This window comes from Elaeis guineensis, chromosome 13 (genome assembly GCF_000442705.2).
Source record: "Elaeis guineensis isolate ETL-2024a chromosome 13, EG11, whole genome shotgun sequence".
In the NCBI taxonomy this organism is placed as follows: domain Eukaryota; kingdom Viridiplantae; phylum Streptophyta; class Magnoliopsida; order Arecales; family Arecaceae; genus Elaeis; species Elaeis guineensis.
The window spans coordinates 47,616,049-47,629,785 of NC_026005.2; the positions used below are offsets into that span (position 1 = coordinate 47,616,049).

Genomic DNA, 13,737 nt, shown 5'->3' on the forward strand with positions numbered 1-13,737 from the left:
CCTTGGTAACCTCTTCAAACCTGCTCACCTCTTCCTCCACCTCCTTTCCTGTTGAATAGATGCCTACAAGTTGCATGTTCTGCCACATGCAGTGCATTACACAAAGAGGGTGGTTCGGCACAAGAAGACCTTCCAAAACTTTTTCCTAATCCACAATGATATGTTAAAGTAACCAGCAGCCAAATATGGCCACGGATGTTGGCATGAAGGGCATAATAGGATCCATGGCATCATAAGAATTCAAGCCAACACTAATGTTGACTTGAAGATCAGCAATTTTTAGAATTGATTAGCAGTTTCTGTGTCAGTTTGACATTGAAAACAGCTGCTGACATTTCGTCTAGCCAGAATTTCTCAGTAAAATTATGTAAGAAAAAAACCTAGAAACATACACGAAATGTTTAGCTACTTGATCATCAAGATTATGCATCTATTTTCACTTTTTTTCTCAAGAAATAAATTATGCATCTACTACGTCAATCAAAAAACCTGAAAAGCATAATCACATCTTCCCCAAGACATCATTTGCCATCACCTCGAATAAAGCATGATGTCCAACACATCATCCAATTAGGGAACCAGAAACTAATATTTTTAAGCGCATGCATTCTTAAACCCAGATGACTGAGTTCTAGCTTGACATTTGAGCACTGAGTATTTCCCAAATACAAATAATTTCAGAATGAAAATTACTAAAAGAAAGTTGTAGTATATGCATTCATCATTGAGATATACAAGCATATGCCAATATTTTACAAGGTAGACTTATAAAAAGTAAAGCATTTGATTCTTAAAAAGGGTGAAGCTTTAGCCTCATGGATATTCCTACAAAGATTAGAGGCTGTTTGGTTGCTTCTAGGTCCATGTAAACAATGTCTTATGAAAAGCAGGGAGATACTTGTTTTTCATAAAAATCAGTTTTCAAGATTATGAATTTTTAACTTTGGAAAAACAGGTCTTATTTAGAAAAACCAAAGAACCATCTTTGCACAACACATTATTTATAAGTTTTCTACATACCTGTTTTACTAAAACCACTAAACCAAACAACTCCAGAGAAGCAAGAAAAGATGAAAGCAAGCATGGTAAATGTTGTGGTTTGTGTTTGGACGTGATTTTCAGTAGACACATTTTCCAAATGCCAAATGTATCAAATCTTAATGGTTAGAATATATCCATATCCTATAATATCTAGGCTTTGAATTGAATAGCAAATACTTCACACAAGAATGAGAAAAGAGGATCTATCTGTTCCCCTTAACTGGTTGCAGAAATTTCCAAAGCTTTATGTCATACCTCCCACATGATGTATAATTTAGGTGCAACATGTCCACATCACATAAAGCTCTATGGATAATACATATGGGGGTTGTTTGATTTGCAACCAGAATGGGAATGAGAATGGGAATTGGAATGGACTGGAATTTGGATCAGAATGGCCAAATCCCCCAAAGCATTTGGTTCGTAACCGAATCGGAATCGGAATCGGAATTGAAATAGAAATTTGAATCCTTAGGAGAGAGTAAGAATTGAGTTTTAGGTAGATTGGACCATTCCCATTCCACCCTGAAATCGAAATGGGACTCCCCCATTCCCATTTTGATTCCAGACCCCAACTCCCCCTAACCAAACACCCCCATGACTCTTTTCATAAATTATAAAGCCCCATGTATGATATAAATAGCATCTTCAATTGACTAGTCCAGAATATGCCATTTAGACAAATAATACACATGCACGTGCACCTGCAATAAGCATGTACGCCCATATGCATGCATGTATATCCATGCATGCCGTGCATGCACAGATCTTAATGCAGGACAGGGGTTGTATCTTTCATGTGAAAGGATTCACCTACTTTCATGCAAATCACCACTTGATTATTTTTTGAGATCTGTGCAGACAGATGAATGGTGGAGTTTGGAGTGCTTTGAGCCTTTGAGATCTATGCAGGGCATGATTCAACAGCCGGCATTGCAAAAAAAGATCAGTCATTCTTTCGTGTGAAAAATACAACCAAAACCTTTTAATACATGGATACATGCATATATGCATGTCTCCAACCATCCATACATGTATAAGTACATGCATATATGTGCATCTCTATGAATCACTATCATTTGGCATTGAGTTTCATTTAGTCTACAAAAAGATGGGATCCGCTGGAATGATGCTTTCATTAAACTTTCATTGGTCAATAATGACTTTTTTTATTTATTTATAAATATCCATATTTTTAACAATATAAATCACATATCTAATAACATCCTCTCTCTCTCACACACACACACGCACACTCACTCACTAATTCACACACATTTAAGCTTACTTATACAATTAACATTCTGTTCAGTTACAATGCCTTATGCAGAAGATAATTGCCCTTTCAGAAAAAAGGGAGGAAAAACTCAGAGCACTTATACATCCAAAAAAAAACCCATGCATAGACAAACTTCAGTTAACCTTCTCTTCAAACTAAATACAGTGAGTTCAGTGCATGCCAAAATTTCAACTTTAAAAAAATTACAACATCCCAAGATATTCAATCACCAATGTCGAATGTTTGGAAGGCAAAATTGAATATAGAGGTGTATATCATTAAAAAAAATAACTATAATTATTTTGTTCTCCAATACATTTAACCTAAATGCTGTCCACTGAGTCCTTTTTTGGTTCCTAAATAAGTCTAATCTGAACATATGAATAACTTTATTCAAAAAGGTAATTATGTATTATTTTCCGGATAAGATTTTTCATCCCCTACATCCAAAATAGTTACAACCTGGTTAAAACTGAATAAGTATCAAAAAGGAGCTTAAAAACTTCCTGAGATCTCCAAGTACCCCTCATTATTGGGGCTTTATTCAAGTGTACTGAAAAATCGCTTGGCTGAAAAAAGCTGAATAAAGCTAACAAAAATGGACTTATTCAGATTTATTCAGGTCTATTCAGGAACCAAACAATTCCAAGATGAATGAATCTACAACACAAAATAACAAAAAAGTAAGTTCAACAGACCTACCAAAAACAGTACTTACCCAGTCATAATTTTTAGAAAGAAATTCAGCAACAGTTGATTTATGCCTTGTCAAAAGCTCCTGCAATGCAGTAGAAGAATAATATTACCACTAATGTTGAAAATATGAAACAAAAGAGAAAAAAAAAAGGCATGGTCAAAACTTTGGAAATAAATCCTAATTAAACATGTGCCAGTTAACTAGAAATCAAAATGGTGCCATCAGCATAGAAAGAGCATTGCTAGATCGAGGAATGGCAGAAAAAGTCATCCAGAGGACATCTAACACCTTACAAGTTGGAGCCCCAAAATCATTAACTTCCCAACATTTAGGAAAAATACAAATATTACAGCCAAAATTTATGAAAGTTGTAATCTGAGTCAAATAAGAGGGCTCAACTAAAATCAGCAATATGCAAAAGTTATCTAAAGAAATCAAGCTCAAGAACAGAAAATGCAAAGATAAAATGAACCAAAAGGGCATACATGATGTATGCATATGCAAGCATGTAAATGTCGGTATATGTGTGAATCTTATATCAACATCATGAATCTTTCTCTTACCAAAATAGGCAGCCAACATAGAACAATATGGTTAAGCACATTATTTGAAATCTAGCCTGGACACGAACCCATTTTGTGTCTGGTCATGGGTCAACAACTCAACAGCAGGTTGTTCACAGTTCAACTGGTTGCCAGCTCATCCCTAACCTAAAATCTCCTCCACTCCATCCTATGCCAAAATTTTCCTCTGCCCTGATCCACCCAAGGTTCCATGCTCCACCTGCACCACTAAGGAAGATAACCAATGGCCAGCCCAGACTTCGTTATCAGTAGGAATGGCCTCAAGTTTCAGGGGCTTTCAATCATCAGCAATGGTTCTCGGACAGCAGAGAACCAAGAGAGCATATCAGAGAAAGAATGATTTAAGAAGAACGAAAGTCCTAGCTACACCCAAAAGGACCCAAACAGAGTTGAAAACCCTGCCAGGAGATCAAATCTTGACACAGACGATAGAAATAACAGTAACAATAACAACAACAACAATCACATTAATAATCCTGTTAGGATTAACTCTACATTTGGGTGTTGCAAAAAAAACTTAAAAACCTAAACTGGGTAACTGGAAACTAGAACTCTTAAAAACCTAGGCTAGAACTGGAAACTAAAGAAGCAAAAATGAGATTCACTAGCGTGCGAGAAAACCCTGGAATCACAGGCAGGAAAGAAGGTGGCAGAAAGGGGGAGGAAGACAAAAGAATGATGGGGCAACCAAATAGGAGATTGAGTTGGATAAGGAGGATTTTGTTTCATTTTAACTTATAAATTTTTGTCCAATTTCCGATATTGACCATGCAGTTTCATGGCTGTTCATTCAGGCACTCTCAAAAGTTGGGGCACTTAAGTCAGCTATTCAAACAGTTGATTGAAACTTTAGGGTTTTACACTAACCTGAATCAGGTTTTCTTGTGAGTGATGGATCAACACGGTCGACAACCATCTAAGAATCACTGCCAAACTTTCAGCAAGTGCAAATTAAGTAAAGAAAGCAGCTTGCCGTAAAACCTAAAAGACCAACTAGTAGGCGCTGAGACTGGTATGGTCAAAGGCACGACCCTGCAACACAACCTGTATTATGATGATTGAGTCCACATCCAGTGTAAAGAGCAACAATGGAGAATATTGAAGCATCGACAGTATTGAATGACTCAAGTTATGCACAACTGTAGATAAACCTGGACCAAGCCAAAGTAGCTCATTTCTAAATTTTTCATGTATATCACTGCCTTCTTAAGGTAGTCTCTTAATTTGATTTTAGAGACCTAAACAAGACTACAATGTAGAGGTCCTATTTTAGCTATACACTTGTTGGAGATTCTTGAAGCCATTAGTAATTAGGTTAGGAAAAGTGCAGGTCTCCTTCTCCTTATATATCGGATTCTATGGGAATCTGATTGTTGTTATATAAGGGTTTTATGCACCAACAATGGGGTGAATTTAGATTTTTCATGGCATAGTAAAGAGCAGGCTAGTTGGTTTTCAGGGCCTTCTTGGTTGTTGTGCACATTGCTTTAAGTGCACACTCGCCCATAACAAATTTAGTGCAGATCGAAATTTTATCTTGCTTTACTACCTTCTGCAGATTATGCTTAAATTTTCTGCACAAATCAGACCAAGAAACCAAAATTTTAATATTTGGTCACCAAGAAACTCCCCAAAACCTATAAACCTTAAAATACCCTTCCTAGTGTTCTCCCCCACCTTCCAAACCTTATGGGAGGCTTATTAGCTCTTCCAATATTGTGTATTTATTTATCTTGCTTAGTCCTCCCATCTTCACAAATCTGGACATCATGCTCTCAAATTTACCTGAGCCCTAGAATTTACCTTCTTTAAGACCTATCAATACTAAATACATGACCCTGATTCCTGAAGTTGCAAGCCAGCTTATCAGTTTATGCTCACATTGCCAAGGAGCAATCCTCCGACAACCCCCTAGACTTTGAAAGAATCTAGAGGATAAGGGAAGATGATAAGGTTTAGCATAGACAATTGTATTTTTCACCTCTAAGGCACAAATTGCATTTCAGGGTATTATGTTGAAACAAAGTCCAAACTTATCACATATACACAGATCAGATACATCAAGAAATGAATGTGTTTACATGTATATAAACAGTAAGTACTTACATTGCATGGTCCATAATGCATTTTGACACACTTAAACCCCATTGCTAGATGTTGGATGGATGAAGTGGTGAGTGCTACTAGCGTATGAATTGACTTACATGCCTTAGCAATAGTGCTGTATACCTTAGCATAATAAAATTAGTACGAATCATGGTTCGCCGTACCGGGCCGAACCGCCCGGTACGAGGCGTACCGAGCCGGACCGGTCCCTTACCGGTCCGGTTCAGGCCTGTTTTTCGGAAAAGGACCCCGAACCGCACCGAACCGGGCGGTACGGCTCGGTTCTGGACCGGTTCGGGGTGAACCGAACCGTACCGCCCAAGAGAGGGGGGAGGGGGGAAGGTGGGGGCCTTTTCACGTGGTTGGGGGAGGGAGGGGGGAGAGAAATGGGCATGGCCCACTTCACATGGGGGGGAGGGCCTGGTACTTTAATAAGCACCAGGCCTTCGGTGTTCTTTGAGAGTTCTCAGAGAACACCCATGGTCGTGGGCAACTTAATCGTTGAGACCTCCAAAAAAATAAAAAAGAAGGTAAAATTTCGTGAAATTGGAGTGATTTAAGAAGAGGCTGATCTTTGGCCGGAGGTAAGATAATCTGTTATTTTGTTAGTAAATTTTTTTTTTTATTTTTGTTGTTAGAAATAGGATAAAAATGAGGTAAAATAAAAATAGGAGAAAATCATGCCAAAATCTTATGATTTTGGTATGATTTAATTATATGTGATAGATCTTTGGAAGATCTACATGATGACACCAAAATTATTAATTTTCGTTAATTATATATTTTTAAAATATTTTTAAATATTTATTTATTTAAAAATTAAAAAAAAATAAATTTTAGGAGAAAAAATTAGAGTTTGGGAACCATGTTTAGAATGATTCAAGCTACTTAAATCTAATTTCAATTTTTTTTCAAATATTTGAAATTAAAAAATTATTTTTTTAATTATTTAAATTAAAAAAAAATTAATTATAAAATAAAAAATATATAAAAATAGTGTTATATTTTAGTTAATTTAAAAATATTATTTGAAGCATATAACATATTTATTTTGAATTTATAAGTTTTAAAATAATTATTAAAATTATTTTAAAATTATATATAATTATTTTAATTATCATAAAACTATCGTGTTTTGTTATACTTGCATATATTTTAATTATATATATATATACTGCGGGCGATCTTGCATGTGGAGTAGGATCCATGGATGTATCTGGATCATCCTCGCATTATGGATCCTATTATCCATAGCCACCTTATGATCCATATGCATATGGTGCATCCGAGGCATCATCTTTTAGTGGTTACTACCCTATGCAGCCTGGAGCATCTTACGGATCAGATTTTGCTACTGACATATTTGGATGGGCTCCTCCACAACCGTACCATCATCTCCAGGATACTTCTCAGAGTCAGAATTTTAGCGAGAGGTCTGAGATGTCTTACAATTCAGAGAGGATGCCTTATGGGATGATGAATATTCGAGAGTACGGTGCAGTTTGGCTAGAGGGTTGGACTGATATCCCTTCAGACTATGTTGATGATCCAAACATCTACGAGCGTCACAGACACTCGACAAGAAATTAAATGTAGAGTACATCTTAAAGTTCGTATATCAGTTATTGCATTTTGTACTTAAATATTTAGATACATTTTAATACGTATTTTATATATTTTTTCTTTAGTTTTAAGATGACATAGTTGAAATATAATGTAAATAAATATATATTTGAAATTTTGGATCAAGAGTCTTTATACCGCAACCTAACTCCAAATTGAACCCAAATGTGTCAATAATATGCATTATAATGCCATATTGAAGTTGTATTTATCAATTATTAACTTCAAAAATCCAAAAAAAAAAATTTGAAAATCGAAAAAAATATTGTATACCGATATCGGATCGATATGCCTAGGCGTACCGTGTGTCGGTACGGTACGATATCTGTACCGGTTTGGGACCGGCACACCGTCCGATACTGGTACAGCGAACCTTGGTACGAATCAATAGGTATTTGTAAACAACCAAGAAACAAGAGAACCAAAAGATTGATTTTTTCCAAGGTTCATTGTACCAGATACAGGAAGCTATACCGGTACAATATGGTATGATACAGCTCCTGCATCAAGACAGGGTCGGTAGACCCTTTCTTCATGCCCAACGAAGGTACCACATGAAACCAAGCAATATGGTCCGTACAACATGAAACTAGACAGAACTGGTCAATTCCACCACATACAAACCAGTTCAGCCCCTGCACGCCATATTGAACCTTAGAACCTTACTGGTATGTTATGCTGCACCCAGTATTGGAGAAGTATGGCTGTCGATACAGCAAACCACACCTTTTTTACATAATGAAATGGCATATCATAAAAGAAGTTTTTAGATATATTTATTTAATATTATATTTATTTAAGATTTAAAAAGATTACAATACAGCCAATGGTGAACTTCCATGTTATCAACATAACTATGTGAGAATCAGGTCAGAAAGTTGATCGGCCTAATTTTACAATTAAAAAAATTGTATAACACCTTCAGTTATACACTTCTCCTACACATCCCCAATCCCCACAAGATTCCTGATGTTTATCTGAAAAAGCTATAACAGCAATATATATGTATGTGCTTATGAGATTAGAGCAGAAAATCCAAACAAACTGCCAAAAATTGAAAACAAGTGACACTTGCCTTCCAAACTTAGCAGATCAAGTCTAGATGTAACATGGATATTTCACTTCATACAAGGACAGGAAACGGATCCAAAAATTCAACATATAACTACTTGTAGAGCTACCACAAATCATTCCTTCTATTTGTGCAAATATTTATATCTCCTCTTTATGTGATGCCAACACCTCACTTGGCTGCAGTCTCTGCATGAAGCATAGAGTGGTTGGCCCCTCCACAAGAAGTGGCTTCTCTATCATCTTCTTATTGGCCCACTCCATGGGAAAGTTCAAGGTCTGCTTCATGTCATAAGATCACAGCCATCAGTGCATCTCTCCCATGCATCAAAGAAACCAAATAATCATCAACTCTAACAATCTGCCACATTGTTCAGAGCCCGCTCACATGAAATGTCATGTGAAGATGTCTAGGAAATTTCTTTTTCCCTCTATAATATTTAAGCATGGTAATTCATCTCTTTGTATATATTCTTTATTCCCTATAATCAAGTACACGAAGTGATGCTTAAAAAGATTGAAAACTTCTATCTCATCTAAATTTACAATTCATCCTCTTCCACTATGTAAGACCACTGCTCCACCTATGCCTTGTCTTACTTTCAGTTTAGAACAATCCAAACCCTCCTCTCTAGAATGTGATTGATGTAGTAGACCATAACTCCCCGTATCATGCTCTCTACCCATGAGAAGTCAAATCCGTCTTCTCTCACCTTTTTCTCTTGCATGTGGACCACATGTTTACCCCACTCCCCTAGTATCCCTGCTAACATACATAGGCTAAACACTGAGCCACTACTACCCCGACCCAGCATCTTCCATGGTGATCATGTGGATTGTATCCAGTATTAGCACATGCAGTTATTAAGAGAATATGTGAATGTGTGATATTACTAACATCAAATGCATTTCTGCTAGCAAAACCAGGCAGGAAAATCTAATACATACAGCGTGCCCAAAAAATTAACGAGCGATAACAAATTCTGGAGCAGAGGAACACAGTGAACCAAAGCAATAACTTGACCTTAAAAGTTGCAGAGGCATCTGATGCTATGTCAAAATTCGGAAGCTGTATATAATTAAAAAACTTCTTCATGTGCTCAGACTCTAAAACATACCTGCAAATGAACAACTTAGGCATCTGAGACAGCAACTCATTATAAGTTTATAATTGTCAATTAATGTAAAGTATATGCTTGAATAGGAAAGTATACCACTCTATGAAACAGATTGAATCAATCCATGTGAAACAGATCCTTTGAGGATAGTGCAGAAATCAACATGCAAATAATGGCCTAGAGACATCACTGCTCATACTCTATATACGAAATTACTTTCTTCAAGTCATGGATAAATTAACCCACAATTTGTATACATAATGGCCAAGCAACTAACCATACAGATTTTAAAAAGAAAAAGAAAAAGAAAGAAAGAAAGAAAAAGAAGACTGCATCTAGTTAGTAGTTATAACCGCTTTCTGGAGCTAACTCCAAAAGAAAAAAGAAAACAAGTAAAATAACTGGAAGAAAAACATGATATAAAACAAACCTTTCACTGATTTCTGTGCATATCATTTTGTAAATCCTTCACCTTTCTTTACAACCATGGACTACATGTCAAAGTAAACTTTCTTGAATCTTCTGCTCCCTTTCTCATTCTCCTCTTTTAGTTGCATAAAGATCTGAAACCGCTCCATAGTCCATATGCAGAAGAAAAATGGTCTCAATATGTTCATTGCTATTCACTTTTATTGCCATGACTCTTAAACCTCCAATAATGTACTCATTTTACTAAGTTGATGTTATTGATACAAGAAGTGAAATCCCATATACTAACGAAAACCAGAAAACAAGTTGCATCATTTCAGTCAAAATCTGCTTGAAACAGAATCAGTCCACAGAAAAATAGATTGAACACAATCATTTTTTTCATTTTTCTCAAGGTTATCAGTGAAGAGAAGGGGAATAAGAGGTACCACAGGCATTTCTAAGTGAACAAATAAGACCTTATATGGCATGGCTGCTGGTTTCTAGTTTTCAATTTTTTCCCAGACACAAACAAGGGCAGAACAGGTGTTTTGTAACCAAGTTTTAGTTTCAATTTTTTAAAACTGGCAACCAGTTTCTGGAAATTGTGGACACTAGAAAACATGGTTTTGACCTTCTTGAAAACTAGGAACCACCACCACTACCCCCACTACCCACCACCACCATCAACTGCCACTTTACACCACCATCGACCATCATGGGCCACCACTTGCCACCCATGCTGGCCACTGCCAGCCATCAATGTAGTTGCTGATCGCGGCTGCCTCTCATGGCTAGTTGTCAACATTGCTTTTAGTCGCATTGCACACCGCCCCCCCCCCCCCCACACCAGTGCCGACTCACTACTCTAGCCATCCCCAACCACCACCCACCACCACCACTACATATTGCTAAACCACCATCTCCACCATCATCACATTATTCATCACCAAACAAGTTTCAAGTTTCGATTTTCAAAAAAAAGAAGAAAAGAGAAATTAGTTTCAATTAAGGGAAAAAAAAACAAAACCAAAAGCCATGCCAAATGCTACCTAAATAATTAATATTCCAATATTTATGTAAATATGAATTGAGTTATCATGAAGATCAACATGTCTGAAATATTTATAATATTTGTTGCACTATCTTAATTGAGGCCAAATTCATGAATGTGATTTTTTATCCTACATATAAATGTTTCTAAATATTAAACACTTTTTAATTTAAATTACCCAAAAAGTTTAAATGTAGACCAAATTACCGAAGTCATCTATAAGCTGTGTTAGAAGCAAGGTGTACCGAATCCGTGCTGAACCAACTAGTTTAGGGCGAACCGAACCAGACCAGTCGGTTATCAGCATGGTTCATCCCACGGTTCGAACATATAATTTTTTTCCTTTTGTAAATTTCGAACTAAAGCAAGTAATCGTTTGTTGATTTTCACTCAAAAGAAAGTCAGCAAATTATTTGTCAATTTCAATTTAAAAAATACAAACCAAAAAAAAAAATAGGGCATCTCCTATTTCGAAACGAAACAAGGGCAACCCCCCATTAATGAGAGCTTTCGAGCCCTCTCTCGACATCCCCCCTCCTCTCTCTCTCTCTCTCCTCCCCCCTCCCTCTCCCTCTCCCTCCCTCCATTCCTCCCTCTCCCTCTTCTCCTTCCTCTTCAGCTCTCCTTGTGTCAATACACCTCGAAACCAATTGCCAGATGGTACCCCTTCCTATACCAATTCGGCGAATCTCAGTTCCGAAGTCTATATTAAAATATGACAAGAATGTTCAGACAAAAGTTCATGTTAATACACACCACTTACTTTAAGATGATTGTAGGCCTAACAAAGGCAAGAGAATAAAGAAATATAGATGTATCTACGAAGATTTCAGATTATTGGTTAGAATGATCCAAGGAGAACAAACCATCTTCTTACAACCAAGGTTTTACATCCCGAAGGGATGAGAGGCGTGCCAGTCATCCTGTCCCACTCCTTTGAGAAAACGAAACCGAGACACGCTCGGGACTCCAAAACCCATCCATGCAGGCAAAGAAGAAGAAAAAGGAAAGAAGGAAACAAAGGAAAGATGAAGAAAAGGAAAAAAATGAAAAAAAGAGAAGGAAGGGAGAAGAAAAAGAAAGAAAAAGGAAAGAAAAGAAAAGTTGGTAGAGGAAAAGAAAGAAAAGAAGAAAGAAAAAAGAAAAAGGAAGAAAAGAAAAAAAAAAGGGGAGAAAAATGAAGGATATCCACTAAGATGTATGACCGAGACTGCTGTTGAGATGCGACAGGACAGCAGGGCATCCCGTTCCATGGAGAAACTAGGAGTCTTTTGTCCCATAGGATTTAAACCATACTTGTAACAACAGATGCACACTTAAGTGTCTACCAACTACAAAGTTCATGATTTTGGTGATAGACATAGAAAAGAGAAATGATAAAGCTGCCAAAAACCTAATAGAAAATGAGGGCACCAAATTTTTAAGAAGAAGCACCTTCTTTCTAGCACAAACCCCGTTTTAGGAGGATGAGGCAGGTCATACATAATAAACTTCCAACACTCAAGCAGTCCAGACCAGTGGACAGCACTTTGAGTGCATAACCTTTACAGATGCTCTGCATTTCAACATCAGATGATCTATACAAGTCAGAAGACTGACTAATCCACAACCTCCCGACTGATAACTTCCTGTGCCTCTGAATGGATGTGTGAATAGCTTTACCCCAAAAACTTTTCCAGCAACGAAAAGAATTGTGTTAAATTCATTTAACTTATAATTAGTTTTTGCAGTAACAAATTTAATGCAAAATACACATGAAATATGCATATGAGGACCAGCATGATTCTGAACAAGATTAGATGCTCATTTTGTTTTGGCAAGCCACAAAGTTATAAATTCATCATTTCTTTAATCCAAACACATTAAATTAGATTAAGAGTTGGTTTCCAAGGGTATATCCATGACTATTTTTGCATATCTGTCTACTTTAGTATATCAATACTTTGAGCCATAACACACTGCATCACATCTTGTAGCAGATACCTGAAATTGGCATAATCTGAAACACTTTTGAACATTACTTTGCAAGGAGCCAGCACTTCTTGTCACTTCTCATTGCTTATCATTTAATAATATGTGATTGGAGATATCCTCTAAAGTTAGGAGTTGAATCCGTTAAAATATCAAGATCTTTGTAAAAGCTTCCCACAAAAATAAGCCTTGTGTTATGGAAGAGATTAATGCTTAAAATACAGAATGTCAAAATGTTGGAATTCTTAAAAATCCTAAAGCTTTAACTTTTACACAACCAGTTTGCAACATTTGCTCTAATTCATGCTATATGTATTAAAGGCACATCACTTTGCAAAGATATGAACATATGACTTGTAAAATCGATTGACATCTGAAGTTTTGTCTCTGTGAAGCTTGTTCCATATAAAGTTTAAACACTTTTTTTTGGGGTGGGGGAGGGGGATGACCATACAATGTTAAGGGCATATAAAGAAAGTTATTTTCATCTTCACCAGTTTCAGTCCCAGTAATTCTGAAAAATAAACTTATCAATTACTATCCTTAAAAAATATTATTAAGAATGATCAAACCAATAAAAAGATATCAGCAAGTGATAATAACAATTTTTACAAAACAATAAACACATACCGAAAAGCTATTACATAGATGTAATGCAACCCCCATTTCTACTCTATTCCATGCCACCAACTCTCTCAATGTTTCATTTCCATGATAATTGAAGACACAAGAAAAACAACATGCTGATCGGTCAGAGATGAATATACAGAACATACAACAATGGC

The 13,737-nt window shown here is 36.4% G+C and overlaps 1 protein-coding gene across 2 annotated transcripts in view; it reads right to left on the reverse strand.

Annotated features, from left to right (window-relative positions):
• LOC105056191 (putative MO25-like protein At5g47540) overlaps positions 1–13,737 on the reverse strand; it is a 46,455-nt gene that overhangs the window by 9,012 nt on the left and 23,706 nt on the right. For both annotated transcript variants that reach the window (XM_073247440.1, XM_073247441.1), the window contains exons 5-6: positions 9,426–9,519; positions 3,039–3,098 (exon numbers count right to left, since the gene is read on the reverse strand). In XM_073247440.1, the coding sequence (XP_073103541.1) occupies positions 3,039–3,098; positions 9,426–9,519 (154 nt within the window). The remainder of the gene's footprint in view (positions 1–3,038; positions 3,099–9,425; positions 9,520–13,737) is intronic.